The following is a 23,813-nucleotide window of genomic DNA, read 5'->3' on the forward strand; positions in this document are numbered from 1 at the left end:
ACACTGATGCACACATCCTTAAACGCTTTGCTAGTGCTCGTCATAACGAGATAATAACATGTCATAATCGTCATAACATGTGCTCTTACCACAGAAATGCACGCTTCAAACAAAACAGTCAATGAATTTGAGAAGGCTAAATTGATCAAACATAGCTGCCGCTGGCCGCTTGGTCATTACTTTAAAAAACAAAAACGTGTATTTAACGAACAAAAAAAATGCTCGAAACGTTTTTCTAAATTAACTTAATAAAAAACGAAACGAAATATAATCACTTTGCCATTACATACAAAACTGAACCCTAGGCATTTGCCTGCCTTGCCTGCCCCATTGCTATGCCTAGCAAGGGTCCTTACATGATCAAGGTCCAGAAATTTAGTCGGTAAAATAATCCATGTGACATCAGGGGTTCAACCGTGATTTTACAAAGCTACGAGAATACTTTTTGTGCGCAAAAGAAGAAAAATAATGACTTTATTCAACAATTTGTCTCCTCCATGTCACCCTAGCGCCAACGTGGAGGAGACGAATTGTTGAATAAAGTCTTTTTTTTTCTTCTTCTTTTCCACACACAAAAAATGGATTCTCGTAGCTTTGTAAAATCACGGTTGAACTTGAACCCCTGATGTCACATGGATTATTTTACCGATCTCCTTGCTACGTTTCTGGACCTTGATCATATAAGGACCCTTGCTGTCTAAGGGAGGGTCAGAGAGCTTTCAGATTCCATCAAAGATATCTTAATTTGTGTTCCAAAGATGAACGGAGGTCTTACGGGTTTGGAACGACATGAGGGTGAGTAAATTTTCATTTTGATTTTCATTTTGGGTGAACTATGCCTTTAATTTACTCTGCAAAGGAGGCACATCAGAAGCGCTTCTGAAGTGGTATTTAGGCGCAGGCCCGGCCCTAAGGGGGGCAAAAGGGGGCATTGCTCCCTCAGTTTTCTTAACGAACTTATTTATTTAAACCGTTAATGGATAATTAATTGGAACCTGAAGAGCGCATAAAGTTGTGTTCGATTTGCACAGATCAATCAGCGTCTGACATGAAGCAGTGTAGCTAGCCTATGCTATCAAATTAGACTACCGCAAGAGCGATTCGCGAGCAGACGCGGGTTACGGTTGTCGCAGTTTCTCCAGCGCGGCTGGCTGCACGAGTTTTGATGATGACAGCTAATTCACGATTTACCAGACTCACTCACTGTATTTCATCCTGTTTAGGCATCTTTAAACAGACTGTTTATTGCTGCTCAAAGGTGGCATACATGCATTTACGCTAAACAGTTAATTTACACTAAATGTTTAACTACAAAATTCCATTAAACTGTATAGCCTAGCTACTGATTATAGGGGCTGAGGTGGGCCAGATCAAGAACAGGCCTTAAGGGTGATTCGAAACATGAATCTTACATTATCCGCGATCAAATTAACTGATTATTTAAATGATTAAAGCGAAAGAAGAACATACTCTTTTGTTTTGGTGATTAAACGAAATGTTCCCATATCGTGTGTTTTGATTGCTTGCGTGAAAGGAAACGTGTACAAACGTAAAGATGATAACAGGTTTCAATATCCACCACATTATGGGATGAATACCAAAACGTCAAATGTCGGTAAAGAGATATCAGATGTGCATTGCCCTGATTTATATCGGTCACTACCGGCTGCGTTTTATCTCCCTTCCTCGTTTCGACGTCAGGCTCTTTCTAGCTCCTCCTCTTCATCCTCAACTGACTGCCTCAATCTTGGACAGTGTAGGTACTCACAGTATACTCCCAACAATAAAGAAAATTCCTGCCTGCTGATATTCGCCTCATCGCTCCATCCCTTCCAGAACAATGGTCAGTAGAATTTTTTTTTTTTTGCTTTTCAAATTAACGACGCGCCAAAGGTTTTCGGCCATAAATGTGCGTGTCGTTTAATCCTTGTCTGTTGTTTTTTCTAAGCAGCTCGAGCGGCTTTTCTTTGTCATTCAGCGCGCGTCCTTTGCTTAAAATGGAGGCAAACTCGCGACATTGCAACAACGTAACGCCGCGAAAGATTTTTTTTAACAAGTAATCTTAGATATTGTAATGCACAGAATGATACATTTAAAAATACTATTCGTACTACATGCATTCAGTTTATAAATGCCTTTGCAAACGCCTACAGGATTATATTCATCCATCCATCCATTCATTCATTCACCCATCCATAACGGTGCCTTCAGAATATGCGCTGTTTTTCAAATGCTTTTATAAATGACACGATCATGAGTTTTTAATGATGCACATTATTAAATAGTGAAACATTTCACATCAATTACATTTAGTAGTACACCTGTTTTGAAGGTGCATCTCCAAAACCACCTTACATGATGAAATATTTTTTGACATATGCATGTGAAATTATGAGCCCGGTCTCATGAAAATGCGTATAGTACGCCAAATTAAAACGAAAACTCGTGGTATTGATACGCAAAAATGGACTTTGGCGTGCATATGATACGCATGTGTTTGGCGTGCTTATAATACGCAGTTTTCGCGTGCATATGATACGAAATTTGTTGGCGTGCATGTGATACGCATATACCCCACAACCCTAAACCTACCCGTCGCGTAGCATATACACGCCAAAGTCCATTTTTGCGTATCAATACCACGAGTTTTCGTTTTTATTTGGCCTATTATTTATACGCACTTTCATGAGATCGGGTTGGAAATTATAGCCAAAATAGTATGCATTATCTCTATCTCAAATATTAGGCTATATATACACGATATAATAATATAATATTAATATTAAATAAAAAATGGCAGCTTAATTAAAATCACAATGTATTATAGTTAGTAAATGTGACTTAATATCTTAAAAAAAATGCATAGATGGATTTTTTTTTGTCACAAGCTCTCTGTCATCAGAGATTGACATAGAATTTTCTTGAAATTTGCATGCACCCCTCCTCCCATCCACACGAGAAGTAAACTGGGTGGGGACTGCAGCTGTCTGCAGAAGCTCATGTCTGGCCTGTGCAGCAGATGATTGGATTTCTATTCCTGTTCTGTTCCACAGCTGTTATTGTCTCCATTGAGATTTTACATTAAATGCTTTCATGCATTTCATTATTTTGCAAAATTTGTTTTTATTCAATTTCTGGGACCTGTCTTTTTTCATCACGCTGTCTCTTAGGGAACAGTGCATCTAAATATTAGTGGTGACCAAATATGAAAATAAAGAAAAATTTTCATTTAAAAACCCATATTCATCAAGCAGCATTCTGGATTCCCTTCAAATGGTGTTACAGCCATTGAGAAAATTCAGTTTCTGCTTCTAAAAACCTACTTAAAATAAATATTGTTCCTTTATTGAAATCCATAGTCTTATGTAGACCGTTGAGATGACATAAATGGGAAAAGGTGGATTTCTGTCAACATTTTTATTGTTCTCTTTCAACGGCTAGTCAGGCACGGTCTGGCAAGCCTGTACTGTGTGGGTGGGGCATCTGCCTTGTTCCCATTCTGCTGCCTCATTCCCTTTGAATAAAGAGAACTGACTGCTTTCTTTGTTCTTCCTTTTTGGTAACCTACTAAATCTTTATCATGCCAGTTCACTTCTTGTATGTCTGTCCTTAAGATAAATATCATTTTGCAGGTGTTTACAATGCATTTATGATTCCAAAGAAAGACTTTTAGACGTTTATGGTACATTTCTGAAGCAATGTCAGTTTTGTGTCTATTGTTGTACCCAAAATATTAAACACATGCAAATGTTAACAGAATGATGGTGCAAAAGAAGCCTTTGTGTATGTTTTGAGAGCCAACAACCTAATAAAAAAGATTTTCCCATTCCTTTGCACAGCGTGAGTGCATCTCTATCCACGTTGGTCAAGCTGGAGTCCAGATTGGCAATGCCTGCTGGGAACTCTATTGTCTTGAGCACGGCATCCAGCCAGATGGGCAGATGCCCAGCGACAAGACCATTGGAGGAGGTGATGACTCCTTCAACACCTTCTTCAGTGAGACCGGAGCTGGAAAGCACGTCCCCAGGGCTGTGTTTGTAGACCTGGAGCCCACTGTCATTGGTAAGAGGATGGGACTTAATTTTAGTGATGATAATTCTTTATGTCAAAGCGCTCCGTTCACTATACACTGACCATCTTTCCAGATGAGGTGCGCACTGGTACATACCGTCAGCTGTTCCACCCTGAGCAGCTCATCACTGGAAAGGAAGATGCTGCCAATAACTACGCCCGTGGTCACTACACTATTGGAAAGGAAATTATTGACCTGGTGCTGGACAGGATTCGCAAACTGGTAGGTAGTTGTAAACACAAATTTGTATACAAATTTTTGTAAATACAAAAAAATTGTTAATTTCCAAACTGTTTCTTTTCAGGCTGACCAGTGTACAGGTCTCCAGGGTTTCCTGGTGTTCCACAGCTTTGGAGGTGGAACCGGTTCTGGCTTCACCTCTCTGCTGATGGAGCGTTTGTCTGTGGACTATGGCAAGAAGTCCAAGCTAGAGTTCTCCATCTACCCCGCTCCTCAGGTCTCCACCGCTGTGGTAGAGCCTTACAACTCCATCCTGACCACCCACACTACCCTAGAGCACTCTGACTGCGCCTTCATGGTAGACAATGAGGCCATTTACGATATCTGCCGTAGGAACCTCGACATTGAGCGTCCTACTTACACCAACCTCAACAGGCTCATTGGCCAGATTGTGTCCTCCATCACAGCCTCCCTCAGGTTTGATGGTGCCCTCAATGTCGATCTCACAGAGTTCCAGACCAACTTGGTGCCATATCCTCGTATCCACTTCCCATTGGCTACCTATGCCCCAGTGATCTCTGCAGAGAAGGCTTACCATGAGCAGCTCTCTGTGTCTGAAATCACTAATTCTTGCTTTGAGCCAGCCAATCAGTTGGTGAAATGCGACCCACGTCACGGCAAGTACATGGCTTGCTGCCTGCTGTACCGTGGTGACGTGGTGCCCAAAGACGTGAACGCCGCAATTGCCACCATCAAGACCAAGCGCACCATCCAGTTTGTGGACTGGTGTCCCACTGGTTTCAAGGTTGGCATCAACTACCAGCCTCCCACTGTGGTTCCAGGTGGTGATCTCGCTAAAGTGCAGAGGGCCGTGTGCATGCTGAGCAACACCACAGCTATTGCTGAGGCCTGGGCTCGTCTCGATCATAAGTTTGATCTGATGTATGCCAAGCGTGCCTTTGTGCACTGGTATGTGGGTGAGGGTATGGAGGAGGGCGAGTTCTCAGAAGCCAGGGAGGACATGGCTGCCCTGGAGAAAGATTATGAGGAGGTCGGTGTTGATTCTGTTGAGGGTGAAGGAGAAGAGGAGGGCGAGGAGTATTAAAATGTTCACTAAATGTCTAAAACTAAAAACAGTAGACCGGTAATTTACACACGATATACATGAGGTATCAAGTGTAAAGTCTACTCCTAAATGTTAGAGACACATTCTTGATAAGTTGTTATTTGTGGAATTTACTTGCCAAATTTTGACTGAATAAATTGATGGTGATGTAAAAAAAATATGTCGGTGTGCAGTTCTTTAAAAATCTTTCTTGTGGATGTTAATATAAGCTGACGGTTTTAAGTAATTCCAGGGATTCAAGAGAAGTAATCTGCTTACTAACCAGTTTCCACAGGTCAACTGATGGCATTTGACAGGTTTGGCTTCCAACCACTTCGGCTGAAGGAAAAGTAGATTAGTAGTCACTCAGCAGTCGGTATTTAGGGCATTATTGTTTTTTAGGGAGGTGCAAATGAGTTACAGCAGTGGTATGCATGAATGAAGGAAAGCAGGTCATGGTATCAAAAGGTCTTGTAGTAAAAAGTCTTAATTAAATGTTTATATATATATATATATAATACAGAAAATCTGCCACCAATATCTAAGATGAAAAAAGGCCAGAAAGTAATAGCAGCTTTTGTGATATTTTATTCAATTGCTTGAAAAATGCTTGCTGGACAATTTTTTTTCCTTCAAATTAAAATTACAGTACAGAACTCTATGTATTGTAATTAAAAACATGCCTTTGTAGAAAAAGGATTTGGGTTCAAATATGTGTATAAAAGTATACAAAATCTCAATTCAAATATTAAAGAGTAAAAAAAAGGGTTAGATGCTTTTATGCTATTCAACATAGTGTTAACGTAACTTTAAATTTGAATTTGGAAGGTTTTAAAGGAAAATTCACACTACTCCTTTTTTCTGATCTGCCGTCTGCTGGTTCATCAGGTTCCAGAAGAGCACTGGCATTGAGCTCACACCAGTGTCTTTGGATTGGCATGCAGCAGCATCCTCAGTCAGCCTTTGATACCCTTTAAGACGCCTAGAAAGTTGCAAAACCAAGGCCAGTTAGTGCTTTCCAACCAGTTTTACCAGTAAATGTTCACAATAATTTGATTACTGATTAAGCTTTAGGAAATCTAGAGGAGCAGGTTGAAAAATTAATTATAATTCATGAATAATTCATGCCAGCTGACTAAATCAGTGCATGGATATTATGCTGTATTGGAATGACTTACTTATATGCAAAAGCCACAGCAACTATTGCTGATATGATGGTCAGGATGCCCAACAAAAGGGCAGCGGCACCTGCAGATGTCAACCTGGAACCTTCTAAATGTTGCAGAGAAATAGAGACATGTAAGATGAATGAACAGCACTGCTATCATTTTGGAGCACCATGCTTTATGTTTCAACCGTAAATAAATGAACTCACCTATGTTAATATTAACCCTAGCATTTGTGAATGCCAAACTGACATCATTTGTCATTGACACGTTGACACAGAAGATCCCAGAGTCATTGAAGTAGTGTCGAAGGATGAGTTGGCAGTCTGAGGAGGGGCTAACAGCATTGCAGATGGTCGTAACTGGCACATGGCAATCAGCATCTGATACTACAGTGCACACTTCAGTGGGGAGGCTAGAAAGAGGAGGTAAGGTCGTGAATTCTCCATCAGGCTGTATTCTGTGGTTCCAGCTCAATTTTTTTTGCCAGATCTCACCTTCCTTGGCAGGAAACAGTGAAATCAACAGCATTCTGCTCCATTTCTGTTAGCAGAAAACCATCAGGTACAGCCACCTGGACGATCTGCACACTCTCAATGCCCTCTGAGAACACAAACTTACATTACTCTTCAATATAAAACATAAAATTGAATGCTGTTAAAGGGAGGAATCTCACCAATAATCTCAATATTAGTTGAGAAGGATCCATAGCGGTAAATCACACAGTCATTTGGATGACGCTTTATTATTGATACATGGGCCTGGTTTTCAATGTAGTCTTCCTCCGCCGTTGCCTCCCTGTCAGCGGCTGGTGTTTGGGAAATGTGTGTTTAAATGTATATTAATATATTCTTTTAGTATTATATATTTTATTAATAATATATAAAGTTAATTAACATTATTACGTAAATGTATTTACATAGTATATAATTTATATTTATATTAATTACATTAACTGACATTCAAAATATCTCGTAACTGCAACTCACCAGTTGCCCTCAGTGTTGTCTTTGTTGCAGTATTCATAGTTTCAGACATCTCAGAGGCAGATCTAAGATCAAAGACCTTCTCAAGGCTGGATCTTGTTGGAACTCCATTTGTAGGTGCGGGTGGAATAGTTTTCATTGCAGATGCAGGTGTGGATTTCTGAATGGGAGCTGAAGACTTACTGGTAGCATGATCTGTTGAATCATGAAGTAAATGATAAGCACTGTGACTTCTACTCTGGCTGGAATTAGCTTTGATTGTTTTCTATGTCATGCTCTCTAATATTGCTCACAGGCATAGCCAAATAAACAGTCAAATGTTCTTAGAGAGATTTTTTATTTTTCTTGCCCTATAGGCAGATATTTTTACTTGTTTTAAGCAAAAACGATCAAAATTTGAATATTGTTTTTCAGAAAACAAGTCATAATGTTTTAAGTAATTTTACTTGTCAAGCAAATGCATCCTGACTCAAGAATTTGTAGATATTTATACTAGAAAACAAGACAAAAACACTCAGTAGACCCCTCCCTCCTTAAAGGGATAGTTCACCCAAAAATGAAAATTCTGTCATTAATTACTCACCCTCATGTCGTTCCAAACCCGTAAGATCTTCTTTCATCTTCGGAACACAATTTAATAGACAACCCATAGACTCCCATAGACAACAAGGGTCCATACACGATCAAGACGCAGGAAAGTACCAAGATGATCGTCAAATTAGTCCATGTGACATCAGTGGTTCAACTGTAATGACCGGCGTGATGACGTTGCACGTTGACGTTGCCTTGTTTATACTCGGGCCTAGTAGCGCCATACGCTTGTGTTCACAAGTGACGCAGTGGAGACGAAAATGTGGAATAAAGTCGTTATTTTTGTTTTCTTTATGCAAAAAAGTATTCTCGTAGTGTCGTAACATTACAGTTGAACCACTGATGTCACGTGGACTACTTTGTCAATCATCTTGGTACTTTCCTGCGTCTTGATCGTGTATGGACCCTTGTTGTCTATGGGAGGGTCTGAAAGCGCTCAGATTTCATCAAAAATATCTTAAATTGTGTTCCGAAGATGAACGAAGGTCTTACGGGTTTGGAACGACATAAGGGTGAGTAATTAATGACAGAATTTTCATTTTTAGGTGAACTATCCCTTTAAATATGTGTTTTAAAATTGCAAAAAAAATAAATAAAAAATAAATGTTAATTCTAGTAATAAGGCAACTTTTGTACTATTTTCACAACTGTAACCAGCCAAACCATGCAGTGCACCTGCAGTGATGTGTTCATTCAGGCGGATGGGGCTCTCAGAGGTGAGGGTGTTGGTGGTGGGACGGGCCTCAGTGGGAAGGTTTGGTGGAGTGGCACAAGATGAATCCGGAATAGCTGCTTGTATGACAACTTGGGGCTTGAAAGCTCCAGCTGCAATGTAGGTATGTGTGACGGTGAGTTCCCTGGAGATGACCGTGCCACTGCCATCCCCGAAGTTCCAGTTAAAAGTCACGTCTGATTTGCTCAGGTATTGGCTGGGGTCGTGAAGGGTGATGCTGAAGGCCACTGCTCTGTTCTGGATGAATTTCCGATCACCTTCATCTTTGTCATTCACCTGCGTTAGGGAAACCGCAAAGGGAATCTGGTCTAGAAACACAGGGATTAAATATATTGCATTACTTAAACCGTAAAACCATAACTTGTTATTAAAAGATAAACACTGAGTTATGCTTACCGGTGATACTGAACTGTGTGGATGCATATCCAATAGGGATGAATTTCTCTTTTTGCCTGTAGTGATAAATGACAACATCCATCATGTAAGAGCCAAGAGGAACGTCATCAGTTCCGATGGTTAAAGATGAGGAAGGGCCGTCGCACACCTGCCAGTATTTACCTGTCAAACACAATAGAGGATTGTCAGGAACGTTAGATAACTGCATATAACAGTACAGTAAGTGCTTCTTTCCTTACCCCAGGTTTTCCACACAAACACATATGGAGGTCGCTTGTCCCCTTGTCTAGAAAGGAGAGGAGCATTAGGGAACACAGCGTTCCATTCATCTACAGAGTTCTCCTCAGGATAGACAGGCTCACCCTCGTGGAACTGTGTGCCTAAATTAGAAAAGTTGCCATATTTGTGCATTATGTTTAAGCTTAATAGAACTACATTTGCTGGCCATAGTGCTGGTAGCAGAATGTAAATAGATTTCATCTTTGTAAATAGAGTGAGATGAAGATGACAGAAACATACTATTTATTGTGCAGTTTTTGGCCCAAACAACTTGTCCATCTGGCAGGACCTTCTGGTTGTGAGGGAACACAATGTCAATGGTGAAGCTGATTTTGGCACCAGTCAAAGTGGGTGCATCATTTCCCACATCAAACTTCAGTTGACCACCTGTAGAAATGTACATTTATGCTTTTTTAATATACCGATGCTTTTATCCATACTCTACACACACAAATAAAGGGCAGTGATGCCATAGAAGAACCATTTTGGGTTCCTCGAAGAACCTTTCAGTGAACGGTTTTTAAAAGAACCTGTGTGAAGTGTGGAGAACATTTCAATAATCTGAAGAACCTTTTGTACAATGGAAAGGTTTCATGGATGCTAAAGATTCTTCATGGAACCATATGCAAATAAAGAACATTTAGTTTTAAGAGTGTAGAATAATAGTTTTGGGTTCCCCAGAGAACCTTTCAGTGATCTTAAAAGAACAATTATTCTTAGTGTGAAGAACATTTTAATAATCTAAAGAATCTTTTCTGATTAAGGATTTTTTTTTTTGTCCAAGGATGTTAAAGGTTCTTCATGGAACCAAAGAAGCCAATAGAACGGCATTATTTTAAGAGTGTACGTCAAATTATTAATCAAAAATGATTCATATGAATTAATTCAATTAATAAAAAAACTCATCAAAGTGTATTCAAGATAATCATTTTTATCGGGTCATGCACTCGCTTTAAATCAAACCCAAGACTTTGAGCTACAGAGATGCTACTGAAAAAAGTGAGCTAAGACTACAGTTGAAAATATAACTTATTTTTTTACATGTTGATGCAAACATACAGTGTAGAAAATCTGGCTCTTTCATGACTGCATTTTATTACCTGTCCAGCTGTTTTTGTAGCGTGGGTCTCCATCTTTCCACACTGGAAACCGTTTTGTATTCCATGTCTGATATTGATTGAATCTGGATTTCGAGTTGCTTCTGTCGACTTGTCCTTATGCAGAGGAAAATAAAGGGAAATTTAAATTGAATAATTTAGAGAAAACTGTAAATTTGAGAGTAAAGGCACTGGAATTTTCCACAAACTTTCCAAGTCACAAACTTTGAAGTCTACAATTGGTGAAGGGCTTGAGAGGCGGGGCATGTGACCGGATCAAACATTCAGCACTCTTTCTGCAGTGTTACCCCAAATCCTGTGCATGTGATGGTCAGCTGTCCATGTGACCATACTTTTGCTTTACTGCATAAAGCAGGGGCTTGCTTTTGGAGCACATAGGTTTAACATAACTCAAAATCAGAATGCAATGCTACAATTATGAATGATTGAAACTGTCAAAACCATTGCATTATGGGTATTAAAACCATTACAGTAATGCTCTCGGTCTACGTTGTATTTGTTTCAAGTTATATAATGTATTATTTCTTATTTGATCTGATTAGCTAAGGCATGTTACGACTGATCTTGGAAATTCCCAGACATTCTCGTGCATGTGCCACACTGTTACTGAACTTTGCATGACTATAAGGAGGTCAAGGAGATCAGGACATTGTCATGCATCATTAAATCTGCCTGAGGGTTTAGGAATTTTAGTAGTGCAGGTTTTAGCTGAAATAATGAACTGTTATCGTTAACGGTTTTGTTTTGACTTTCCTGACATCCAGTGTTCTTTTGAATGCAGTTAAAAGAACTCTGCAATAAGCATAATATATGTTTAGTGAAATACAATATACTAGAATATGATGCTGTGGCTATTGGATACAGTTATTATTAGGCTACATAACACAATAAATATATAATATTGAAAAATGTACTTACTTGTTAAAGCCACAGACAAACAGGTCAGTATCAGTATTCTTGAAAGTAGCTTCATTGTGTCACTTTGTTGTTGGCACCTTAACGACTTTCAGCTTCAGAAGCATCGCTCTTTATATAGACACGTCCTACATCTGGGGCTGAAAGCTCCTCCCATCACTTAAGACCATGCATGCGTGCACACAAACTATAATTCTGGTGATGCTGTGCAAGAGAGTTATCAGATTAAGAGTCGATTAATTATGAATTATACTATTTGATTAAACTAATTTATTAATTGGCCTGATCAGTCATGTGCAGTTTGTAAAACCTGATTTTTACTTAAAATATACAAAGAACCATAGACATTTTGAAAAAATTAAAAATGTAAAATTTTTTTAAAAATGTATATAATATTTCTGAACCTTAGTGCTGCAAATAACTTTTTTTATTGATGTTTAATAGCGTAAAATGGTTGATTTGCCATCTTGAGGCTTATTTTTTTTTTTACTTTGTGGGTCACATTGAGATTACAAACTCTTTTCCAGGCTGAGCTAATTTTAATGAGGAACGTAGTTAGAGAGAATGCTTACATCAGTGGACCTGTGTGTGGCTGGACATCTGATGCTTTTGAAAGCTTTGCTTCTGAATTGGGTCAGTGGCCATAAGCATCTTGTTTTTTTTTGCTACATCTGAACATTTTTAATAGCCTAACAAATGCATTTTGAGATTTGGTCCTAAAAATAAACATGCATGCTAATTTTGAGATGTGAGTGAAAAACTATGTTATATGCAAATGGGGGGAAATTGTGTTGGATTTACTGTAGACGGCTGGTACAGTATCAGAGTCATGCGAGACCAAGGATGGCTGAAGAACAATAGAGTCTGTTCAGGTCCGAGTGCTCATTCACTAAATACTGCAAGAATTATCTACATTTTGTGAATACTAATGCAGAGGGGTTAACGGGTTTGTTTTTGCACTGTAGTTCAGTGAATTACTTTGATATATGAGTAATCTGTTTTTTTGCATTTGACTAAGGATGGGGGGAAATGCTCTTAATTATCAAAAGTAAGTGCACAATGCAAAACATCTTAATCGCACATTAATTTTGCTTCATTACATTTATGCAAAATAATTTACTATTTTTTCCTTTAGATTTTGGGGTGAAATCTGAATTATGGCTTACTCTAATTCAGGCAACGTTCCATATTAAGGCGTCAATAAAACAATAAGTTACACATTACGGCTAGACAAAAATGTCTGGAATGGAAAGTTAATTAGGATTAAGGCAGCTCTTGTGACTTTTTGGTTTACCCAGATTTTTGGCTTTTCGGCATCCTTACAAAAAAAATAATCCGATTTTCAGAATTGTTCTAAGTAGCCACATTTAACATTCCTTGTTTATTCTTGTATCTCTTTATTCCAGCACTGAATTCAAAGGCAAACCATAAAGGTGTTGACATCAGGTGGAAGCAAAACTGGTCAACTTGTTGTATAAAAATCTGAAAAGGGAATTTACTGCAAGAAGCATGAGTAGAACGTCTGTCACATTATTACAATTTACACTGCAATCGGTAAGAAAAACACCCACAAGTATGTTTCTCATAAAACATTATTGTACATCAACCACATTTATAAAAAGGAACCGAGTTCACGAAAATGCAAACCTTAACTTTTGACAAGAAACACCCCGACAATTCAATTCAAAACCTGAGAGTTCATGTGGTACCACTAAAACACAGAAAACAGTATATACATTTGATAAAACGCTATATTCTTGAGAGGTACATCGAAAAAACAGTGCTGACATGAATTGCATTAGACCCACAGAATGCCTTCTCTTCAGTCTTACTGAACCAAACTAGAAACCAGCAAACACAAAGCTAAAACATGGTGGTAAACCTTCAAATTCTACTTGGGAACGATAAAACAGGGACGAGGAGTGCATCATATAAGGAATATATGCCAAAACAGATCTATTATAGCTTATAGTGTACTTCATATAATTTCCCAATGTTCCTGAAATGTTCCTTAACATCAACAGGCACAATCAGGAAAACGATTAAACTACGGCGGAATCCCTGTTAACATCTTATTAAAAGAATGAGACATTAAAGTAAAATGTACTCTTTGACAGTAGAAACTCCATTTCATGCTTCCACTTTTGTCTGTAAATAGATCAATGAAAGTCATGCCATTAATTCAGGACAGTTAGACAAGTAATCTGCATTAACTGCATACAAAAACATGATCAAGCAAGATATGAATATGGAGACAATCTTGTTAAAGGTACAAACATTTAAGTTCCCACCAGTTTTAATTTCATGAGTCAGGACCGGAACCTGATGGCTTATCATCGTCATTCCCAAACACGAAAAAATGACCTTGATACAACCACAGGGTTAAACATAAGTGGAGGTATTACAACAAATAAACTGGAGCGGTCAGGATTTCCACCTTTCGCTCTGCAAAGTGTCGATTTGAGTGTTCAAATACCTAACAGACATTAGAAGACACGGCATTTTTAAAGAGACAGTCATCCAAAAATGAAGGTTGTAATGTTTTTTTTTTTTCAAAGAAAAATAAAAAAGTTAGTTCCACTGAAAACTGGTGGAAAGATGATTCATTGGATTGTATCTTTACCCATCACAGATTCATTTTCACTCAAGTTTAAAGGCCATTTATAAGTCAGTTACATCCTAAAATGACAAATAGCCTGTATCTGACAGCATTTGGGCTTGTGAAATAAAAAAACTGAAATACAAGAATGAAATGAGTACAAGCTGGACATACTGTTGTGTATAGTGTATCATATATGAGCGTGATATTCTACAACCATTTAAAACAATGACTGCATCTAGAACCATAGGTCTACTACACACACTTTCCCGAAATTAGGCATATTTTGTTTTGGAAAGAATGTAAAAATAGTCCATTTACAGAATTAATACAAAGCTGAAGGATACAAAAATGACACCACAAATATTTACCAAACAAAATCAAAACATTACTTCAGTGACTGTTCATATATTAGAAACGTACATTTTGATGCAAATATTGGGGATTCGTATGTCCATTCTCAAAACATACATGACGTGTCAAGTAAATACAGACTGGGAAGCAGGTTACAACAGTATAAAAATAAATCCAGATATCGTCTGACGCATTCAAGCAACGACTGCTAATAACTATGTTTTTTTAAAAGACTAATAATAAATACCATACTCGATAAAAAAAGACATATATTGTTAGCAAGACAATTTTTTTGCATTCATTTACACTTTTTAAAGAGGACAATGGGCCCCTTTCATTCAGTAATACATATATACACTTAATTCCATTATGCTTTTCTGTTAGCGCGGATATAAAATTGAGCAACATCAAAAATAGTATGTACAATTTGTTTTCAATAAATAACTTTTTTTTTTTTTGCAAAATTTTGTTCTGTTATAACATTATTGCCACAGATGGGTGTTGTGAACACTCGCTCGCACAAAACGCAAGACAACATGAGGGCAAAGATTCACCAGGTGCATTTTTTGCCTTACATTACTCTGCTGTCAAACTCAATATCACAAAGTTAGATGCACAAAAGGAACCCAGGATTCCCAAGACGGCTGATTTGAGCAGGCGGAAAGGGGTTTATTTGGGGAGTGGCGGCAGAGGTGGAGGTGGTTCTGAGGGTAAAGGTGGCGCCTGGGTTCCTCCGCGAGCGCTACTGCTATACCGATAGTCTCCGTACTGAGAGCGATAGTCAAACATCTGAGGTTGCGCCGGCTGAACGCCCTGCGCACTGAGCAGCGAGTTCAACATGTCAAACGTGTCCTGATATTCGTTGGACTGGCTGCCTGTATTGTGTCCGTTCGTGTCGGCTTTGTCCGATTTGGAGTGCGAATAGTTTCCCTGATGGTGCGAGAGGCTCAGCGAGGGAAGGATGTCGGACCCCTGACCCATCGCGTGGGAGGGCACTCCGGTAAGCGTCGGCAACTGAAACAAGTTTCTGGACGATTTGCTAACTTTCGAGAGATGGCTGCCGGAAGGAGGATCCGGCAAGTGGGTCCTTTTTCGGGATGAGGATGACGAAGAACTCGTTCGCACAGAATCACCTGAGACCTTTTTGTTACTGCCCGACGCGCTGGCAGAACTCAAGTGTTTTTGTGCTGAGGATGAGGAAGACGATGTTGATAAAGAGCCGGTGGCGGAAGAGGAGGAGTGGTGGTGGTGATGGTGATGATGATGATGGTGGTGGTTGGACCGCTCTCGGTGTTTCTCGCGATTTTTCCCATCTTCTCCGGAGCCACTTCTCCTTTCCGGAACTCGGATCCGCACTTTAATGTCCTGCTCGGATCCTCGACTGCTGCTACTGCTGCTGTGCCCCCCGCTGCCTGATTGGCCTGGCAAGCGCATTTTTATGGAACTGCGTTCCGATCGCTCGTCCAGCGGGATCTTCAGGATGATAGGTGAGGGTTTTTTTAGGTCTGAGGAACTAGAGCTGGACTGCTGGTGGTGATGGTGCTTCTCCTTTCTCTGCTGGTTCATGAGGGCCTGGGCGGCAGTGGCGTATCCCTGTTTCACGCTTGCCTCCATGTTCTCCAACTTCCGCTTCTGCGCTGCCAGCTCGTCTGCATGTTTCACTCGATACTCGCTCAGAGACAACTTAGCAGGCGCGTGAAGCTCGTTGATAGTGGGTTGCTCCTTGGCAGTAGGCTGCCAGTGTGGGGATGAGGGAGCAGCGCTGTGGTCGTCGGCTGAGGAGTCCATGGGGGAACCGGAGGGTGGGGCGGAGAGGCTCATCAACCCCGCCAACGTGCTGTCAGCCGATGCCATGGAGATCATATTCATAATGGCTTCTGACTGATCACCATCTTGCACTTTTGATTTCTTGGCAGTTTGACCTGCAGCCTGAGGCACAACAAACAAGATAAAATTAGTATGAAATTTATATGATCAGAACAGACTACTGATCAAAAGTTTGTGGTTAGTAAGATTTTTTTTCTTCTATTAATTAATATTTTTATTCAACAAGAACGCATTTTTAAATAAATGCCATTCTTTTGAACATTCTATTGATCAAAACATTCTGAAAAATCAAATGTTTACAAAAATATTAGGTAAACAGACTTACTTTCCAGTTTCTGATACGTTTTAAGCGGCTGGGCGTCTTCTCCAAGATCTGCAGGAACTCATGAGTGAGCTCTGTGAAATCATTAACAAAATCTTTAGGACTAGTGGAAAACATATATTTGGGGGAAAAAACATTTAAAAGACTAAATAGTTTCATTTCCTGTCTAAACCACAAAAATTTAGCCCAAGGTTACACTGCAGCCCTACAAATGGGTGCTTATTAAAAATCATAATAAAACTGACTTTACATGTAAACTGAACCAAATAAACAATGCTTTTAAATAATAAAACAAATATAAAAACAACCAAATCTCTAGCATTACACTTTCTCTCTATTACAGAGACAACTGCCATTTCAAAAGAAAATCACTTTGCAAATACATACCATCCAACAGCTCAAGGGTCACCGTGGGGTCAACATACTCCCACCAGTGTTTGCTATCTGTGGAAACCGGAATCTCCCAGTTGGACCATTTGCAGGCCAGATGAATACAAACACAAGCTACGATAGGCGGGCTGTACTGCAGGCAGAATGTAGTCAAGTGGAGACTGCAGCAAAAAGAGCACCCATGATTACAAAAAACACGAGAAAAAACAAGAAACCATTTAACACTACTGTCACTCTACAGTGATAAATACATACACTACCATTCAAAAACTTTGGGGTCTGTAAGATTTCTTTAATAAATGAATACTTATTTAATATATTTGACTGACCAAAAGTGACAGTGAAGACATTTATAATGGTACAAAAGTTTTCAATTTCAAGTAAATGCTCTTCTATAACTTTCTATTCAGTATACAAACATATTTCAAAAAGTGGTAGGCTCCACTGCAATTCAACATTGGCAGCCATTTACTTCAAAAACAAATGTTAATTTTAGCATTTGTGATCTAATTTGTAGTAAAAAATGTAACCTTTGAAAAACTTGAAAATCAACATACCTGTTTGTTGCCATGAAGTATGAGGTCTGAGCTAAGTCTTTACTCGCTGGAAGAACAAATGGAAGGCTCATAATCAGACTTGAAATCTGTGAGCTTGGTGGGCTAGAAGAACCCATTACTGAGCAATACGAAGCACAGTTTACAGTGAGCAGCTGGTTCTCACCTCGCACAAGCTGGGTACACTTGACAACATGTGTGTGAGGATGATCAATGGTGATCTCAAAAGCTAGAAGGAAGAGAGCAGATGAGAGAGAGACTTTTAGTTTTTGGTTTGAACTATAATGACTCTTTAGAAGTGAAGCCCCCACACACAATTTACACAATGAGCAAGTGAATCAAAAACATGGGTCTTCCTGTGCTTGACTGGTGAAATATCTCTGAGCTCCATGCAAGTGGCCTGTAGGGCGATTTGGTTATAGTCAAAATTTTCAAAACAAATGACCATTATGGGCATATACGGAAGAGAATTTTCCAAACCGGAGGACATATCACAAAAATAATATGTCAGCAGTTGATACCATTACCATCTCCTGATTTAATATTCTGTAAAACTGTTTTGTTTTTAAAACACAATCCTAAAAAATAAGATATTCATAGAAACAATTTTATAATAACGAAAAAGATTTGAAGGCTAAATGCCAATGAAGTTCAAACAGGGCTTCTACGAGTCTTATGAAGACAAATTTAAAACTTGACCAAGTAAAGATAATGTTTAAAAAAAATTAAAAGGAATACAAAAACATTAATATGGCCTATACTGTAAATGTCTTGTATAAGCAATGCTTCAGAATATTTTTTACAATATATGTCAAATTAATTTATTTGACAAAAAACAGTGCTTGGATAGCTCTGCTTCCAATCACTATGGAAATAACTTTTACTGTCCCTTCTGATATAAATTTTTCACAGGGCATGCAGCATTTAAAGCCATGACTTATAAATCTAAGACATTCTGCTTCAATTTAAGAGCTTTTTAGGCCTTCGTTTGTGGAAGGGTGAGCAGAAACACTGTAAAACCATTTTAGTTGACAGTCAACTAAAAATAAATTAAAAGATAAATAATGATTTAAGCAGACTGAGGTTAGTACTTGGCACTGATACTGTTGAAAAAATGTGCACTGTTACATGTTTGTTTTAATTTAATACCAGATCTTTTGACATTTCTAGTGGACTCAAGATATACTAGGATTAACACACAAAATTGATAGCATTGTGAAACCACACACAGGAAGGGCGCATTGCCAGATTGAAATAGAAAAAAAACGACAAAGGTGACAATAGTAATGAGGAGCTTGTAATAGTCCAGTTGACTCCTAGGAATTAGCAGTGAATGAGAGTAAATGTGGTTATTCGGTGCATCTCTCTAGTATGGTGATTCACTGACTCATTCTTGCCCTTCCAAACTTACCCAGGGTCTGGAGTATAATGCTCTCAAGAATGACCAGGTCTTGGGCTTGTTGCAGGTATGTCTGAGATTGAGAGGACAGGCAGATTACTCACATGGTCTCTTGGTCATGGACTACATACTCACTCTCATCAAATTATCACGACCCTCTTTTTGCACCAAACCAATCACCTTATGATACAAGATATGCCCTTTCAATTCATAAATATGATAGTTAGTGAAGACTAAGAGATAAAGATTGAAGAAAGTTTACACATATCCAACCTAAGAGGAAAAAAATTAGATCAATTCAGCCGAAATTATAGAAATACGTGGGTTACACAACCTGTTCAAAAGAAAAGCAATGTTATGGTCGATGCTGTGGTTCTGCTGCTTGTGATTAAATTTGATATTTTAGATTAGTTGATACAAATATTGATCTGATATCAGTTAAAAAGTGTGAGTGAATAAACTGTCAGTCCGAAAGACTACGGAGAAAAAGAAAACTAAAAAAAGATGCATTTAAAGGGGTCATATGTTACAATTTCCAAATTTTCCTTTCTCTTTGGTGTGTTACAAGCTGTTCGTGCATAGATAAGATCCCTAAAATTGCAAAGACTAAAGTCTCAAACCCAAAGAGATATTCTTTATAAAGTTAAGACTTCCATGCCCTCCTAAAACACCTCGTTTAAACACGCCCCCCCCACATGTCTACGTCACGATGTGGGAAGATTTGCATAACACCGCCCAAATGTTCACGCAAAGAAAGAAGGCATAACTTTTATTCTCGCTGTAGTATTGTTGTTGCCGCCACCACCATGCTTGTGAAGGCGCTGTGTGTTTCGTTGTGAAAGCGAAACTACTTTGTTTGGCCTTCCAAAGGAGGACGATATCCGCTTCATCATGCCTGGTCGCTGAGGAAATACATCAACTTTGTGCTGTGGATCGCCGGATCAGCTATCACCGGGGACGAAGCGGAGTCCAGCCCGGGGTCGTCACATGTGGTTGCCGCAAGCCCGCCGGACGCTCCTTTGTCGAATCCGCCGGCCGCGCCGTTCTCAAGCCCGCCCACCGCCACTCACTCTAGCCGCCGGCCTCCGCTAACTCAAGCCTGCTGTGTATGACGCTGTGTGTTTCGTTGTGAAAGTGAAACTACTTTGTTTGGCCTTCCAAAAGACGACACAACTAGAAATAAGTGGTTAAGTTGTATTTACAACACTGTTCCAGAACAGTTCAACCAAAATATTCAGATGTGTGCAGCGCATTTTATGGAGGACTGTTTCCTGAACCTGCAGAGTAGCCTACAATGCGTCTGTGCACAAAGGCTGTTTCTATAAAGTTGGGGAGTTCCAACTTTGCAAGGACAGTCTGGCGCTTCTGACTCACAGCCTGTAAGTGCGTTTTTTATATTTAAAGAATTTGTCCCTGACGATTCAAACGCGAGTTTTGGGCAGTGTAGAGTAGCGCTGCTTGTTTGTCGTTTCTCCAATCACAAATCCAGACATGGTTTTATGTTTACGCGGCACGATACGCAGCGCATAAAGACAGTATAAGTCATTATCATCGGATGCAACAAATACCTTGTTTGTAATGGGTATTATTGGTGTTCTCTCGTCACGCCAGGACACGGCATCACAGTATGGTAGGGGTGTAACATTTCCATCACACGCTTGAGGTATTCGGCCAATTACAATGCATTGGATAGCTGGCCAATCAGAGCATACCTCGCTTTTCAGAATGATGAGCTTCGTAAAAATTGACGCGTTTCAGAAAGGCGGGGCATAGAGGAGCAGCAATAATGTAATTATGTGGAAAATAATGTGGTTTTTGAACCTTAAACCTCAAACACATTGCATTACACCAAATATACAACAATGTTCTTTTTAGCAACATCATATGACCCCTTTAAGTAAAAAATAAATAAATAAAAACAGACAAAAACATTTTAATCCACTATTCATCAAGGACATTCGAAAGTTAACTATTTCTTAAAGAAATTGTTCTTTTCATTTACTCTCCCTCATTTCAGTACAAACCTGTGACTTACTGTCTTCAGTGGAACATAAAAGAAGATAATTTGAGAAATATCTCAGTATTTTTTGTTCATACAATGGAAGTATGTGGTACCCAAAGCTGTTTGGTTACCAACATTAATAAAAATATATTTTTATGTTCAACAAAAGAAAGAATGTTATACAGGTTTGAAACGACATAAGGGTGAGTAAAAGAAGACAGAATTTAGATTTTTAGATGAACTATCCCTAATCCCTTTAAGAAATAGTAAAAAAGAAAAAAAAAAAAAAGAAAAAACTTACTCTAATAAGTTGCATTTATACAAAGCAAGTACATGGAACCAGTGACTTTCACAGATGGTTTGAAGACCACTGTTTGGTTACCAACATTAATACAAATATATTTTTATGTTCAACAAAAGAAAGAATGTTATACAGGTTTGAAACGACATAAGGGTGAGTAAAAGAAGACAGAATTTAGATTTTTAGATGAACTATCCCTAATCCCTTTAAGAAATAGTAAAAAAAAAAAAAGAAAAAGAAAAAAAACTTACTCTAATAAGTTGCATTTATACAAAGCAAGTACATGGAACCAGTGACTTTCACAGATGGTTTGAAGACCATCTCACATACACTCTTATCATTACTTACATCACTCCTGGTGTCTGGTGACGGGTCCTGAGGATTGAGACACGCATGGGTCACCTTAATCACATGCTCCAGCTTGCGGGGCTGTTCTTCCACCTTTGCGGCTAAAAAGAGAGCTGCAGGAGCAATCACCTGCACAGCACATGCCAGAAACAAAGAGGTTAGAGAGTCCTGTCCAATGCAGCCAGCTGTTTTTAATAAAACTTGTGGAAGGATAAAGCACATACATTCCGGTGGAAGCGAGTGAAGGACTGGATCATGTAGAACCGATGCATATACACAATGGCAGTGTTAATTGTAAGTTGAGACCTAATGGTCCAAAGTTAAGGATTTTAACACATTAAACACATTTAAGAAAACCGCACAACTGCCCAACTAACATACTCAGTATTTCAAAAGGATCATAACTACTAGTGATATTTAGAAGAGCATAACCAGCCAAAATGTCTTGACCAATATGCTGGGCTTGTCAATCACAGATTAATAATTCCATTAAATCCTTCTATTTTAATTAAGTAGAGGTACTAGCATTTTTAAAGACACAGTAGAACCATTATTCAAATGTAAAAGTGAAAGTACTCACTCCTGACAAAGGGTGAAAATGCAGCAATTTTCATTTAATCTAAGGAACATCATTAATCTAAAATAAAACAGAATAACTCGTATTCTCTCTTTTATTATATATTCCATAACTGTATCAGAACTTCTCTCCAGCATGGCAAATCAAGGTATGTTTAATTAACACTAACAGATATAGGTTTGGAATGGCATAGATAACAAATAAATCTAATAAGAAGGTGTAAACAAATGGTATAATTTAGAAATAATGGACAATTGAGAGTGGGAATGGCAGTGACACCGGCTGCGCTATTGTTCAGTAGGAGAGACACCTCCAGCTAGGCCCTGCGGCCTAAACGAAACCAAAAACACAAAACTGGGACATAAATCTTTTATTCCGTTCGCCTTAATTCACAGGTTTCACAATACAACAGGCGTGTTTACTGGTAGAGCTGTTTCAGGTCATTATAATGCTGAAACTCAACACCACACATGCCGCCCAAACCGGCGTAAGTCTCCTCAGAGCAGCTGCCGAGAACGACGCCTCACAAACTGAAAAAGATACACGTTGAGCCGCTGTCCCATGTCCTGCAGCAGGTTAGCAGCTTGCTGTCGGTACGAGAGCTCTTTGTCGGGATCAAGTCCCGCTCGGCGAGATGGGCTATTTTCGATTTGTTCGCGCGTGAAGTACCATTTATTGTTATTTAGCGAAAGCGAAGGGAACGAAGCCGCCATTACTGAGAAGGACAATGTTTTAAAATCTCACTGCGTCACAGGAAGTGCGTCATGAAACTGTGTGGTTTGAATTTAACCCGTTCAGAACTGGACACAAAAGTATCTTTATTTCTACTCCAAATGCATCCATGAATCATTTTCTGATTTTTAATTTTTTTGCAATGCCCATTACAACACTAGAAACCCAGATATAAGGCAGGGCTCTACGCTTACTTTTCTTTTTGCTCCTAACTTGAAAAATTTAGAAGCACGTTCAAAATTTTAGGAGCACCTTATAATCAATAATCCAAAATTTGACCAAAAATTTGCCTTCCCATTAGGAGGTGATATTTGACTCCTTAAAGTGATTTACAGTGGAAGTTTGTTTTTACCTTTGTAATGGCATTTTTCTAACTTTATTAAAAGTGTGTCATGTTTTATGTCAAATTCTTTAAAAATTATATTTTATAAGCTTTTTAAAAATTCTAATTGAAACAACAGAATGAGAACAAGTAGAACAAGAAATATAAGTAACCAATCAAATCAGTATTAACAAAATTAATATGTAGAGGTGGCACCGAAGAACACAAAAGTGGCTTGTAGGTGTATTTTCAGACATTTAATGAGGCTCAGAGGTGGCATGAGTGCAATTAAATCCATACATTCATGTTGAGATTAATGTTTTAAATATAAAAATTTGAATATAGAAATATTGAATGATTTAAATAACTGAAAAGATACTTTAAAAATGAAACTAATCCTGCCAGCAGGTGGCGGCAAGCCACTGATTTTATCACTGAATCATTCATTCAATTGATTCATTCGAACGGCTGATTAATTCATGAATGGGTCTTTATGAATGGGTAATCATGAATCACTGACTAGATTAGTTTAAAAACACAGTTCA

At 38.7% G+C, this 23,813-nt stretch overlaps 3 protein-coding genes across 4 annotated transcripts; 1 reads left to right on the top strand and 2 right to left on the bottom strand.

Annotated features, from left to right (window-relative positions):
- Nucleotides 1–1,709: 1,709 nt before the first annotated feature.
- LOC107593982 (tubulin alpha-1A chain) lies at nucleotides 1,710–5,536 on the top strand. Its single transcript, XM_016283901.1, has 4 exons — nucleotides 1,710–1,843; nucleotides 3,840–4,062; nucleotides 4,146–4,294; nucleotides 4,377–5,536. The coding sequence occupies exons 1-4, from the start codon at nucleotides 1,841–1,843 to the stop codon at nucleotides 5,355–5,357; spliced, it is 1,356 nt and encodes a 451-aa protein (XP_016139387.1). The 5' UTR covers nucleotides 1,710–1,840; the 3' UTR covers nucleotides 5,358–5,536.
- Nucleotides 5,537–5,976: 440 nt separating this feature from the next.
- Nucleotides 5,977–11,621, bottom strand: pmelb (premelanosome protein b). The gene is made up of 12 exons (XM_016283902.1): nucleotides 11,545–11,621; nucleotides 10,609–10,722; nucleotides 9,749–9,895; nucleotides 9,469–9,609; nucleotides 9,230–9,391; nucleotides 8,776–9,141; nucleotides 7,513–7,704; nucleotides 7,200–7,331; nucleotides 7,021–7,126; nucleotides 6,733–6,938; nucleotides 6,536–6,629; nucleotides 5,977–6,339 (listed from the first exon to the last, which is right to left on the bottom strand). Exons 1-12 carry the CDS (start codon nucleotides 11,597–11,599, stop codon nucleotides 6,201–6,203), a joined length of 1,854 nt encoding a protein of 617 aa, XP_016139388.1. The 5' UTR covers nucleotides 11,600–11,621; the 3' UTR covers nucleotides 5,977–6,200.
- A 2,198-nt stretch (nucleotides 11,622–13,819) lies between these two features.
- On the bottom strand, nucleotides 13,820–22,982 carry ccnt1 (cyclin T1). Of its 2 annotated transcripts, XM_016283904.1 has the most exons (9): nucleotides 22,758–22,982; nucleotides 21,862–21,943; nucleotides 21,638–21,766; nucleotides 18,999–19,059; nucleotides 17,754–17,816; nucleotides 17,591–17,636; nucleotides 17,031–17,194; nucleotides 16,647–16,717; nucleotides 13,820–16,423 (listed from the first exon to the last, which is right to left on the bottom strand). In XM_016283904.1, exons 1-9 carry the CDS (start codon nucleotides 22,925–22,927, stop codon nucleotides 15,164–15,166), a joined length of 2,046 nt encoding a protein of 681 aa, XP_016139390.1. In that variant the 5' UTR covers nucleotides 22,928–22,982; the 3' UTR covers nucleotides 13,820–15,163. The 2 variants fall into 2 exon arrangements, with proteins under 2 accessions (XP_016139390.1, XP_016139389.1); XM_016283903.1 differs by having other exon boundaries at nucleotides 17,591–17,816.
- Between the last annotated feature and the right edge of the window lie 831 nt (nucleotides 22,983–23,813).

Source organism: Sinocyclocheilus grahami, unplaced genomic scaffold (genome assembly GCF_001515645.1).
Source record: "Sinocyclocheilus grahami isolate Dianchi unplaced genomic scaffold, SAMN03320097.WGS_v1.1 scaffold178.1, whole genome shotgun sequence".
NCBI lineage: Eukaryota > Metazoa > Chordata > Actinopteri > Cypriniformes > Cyprinidae > Sinocyclocheilus > Sinocyclocheilus grahami.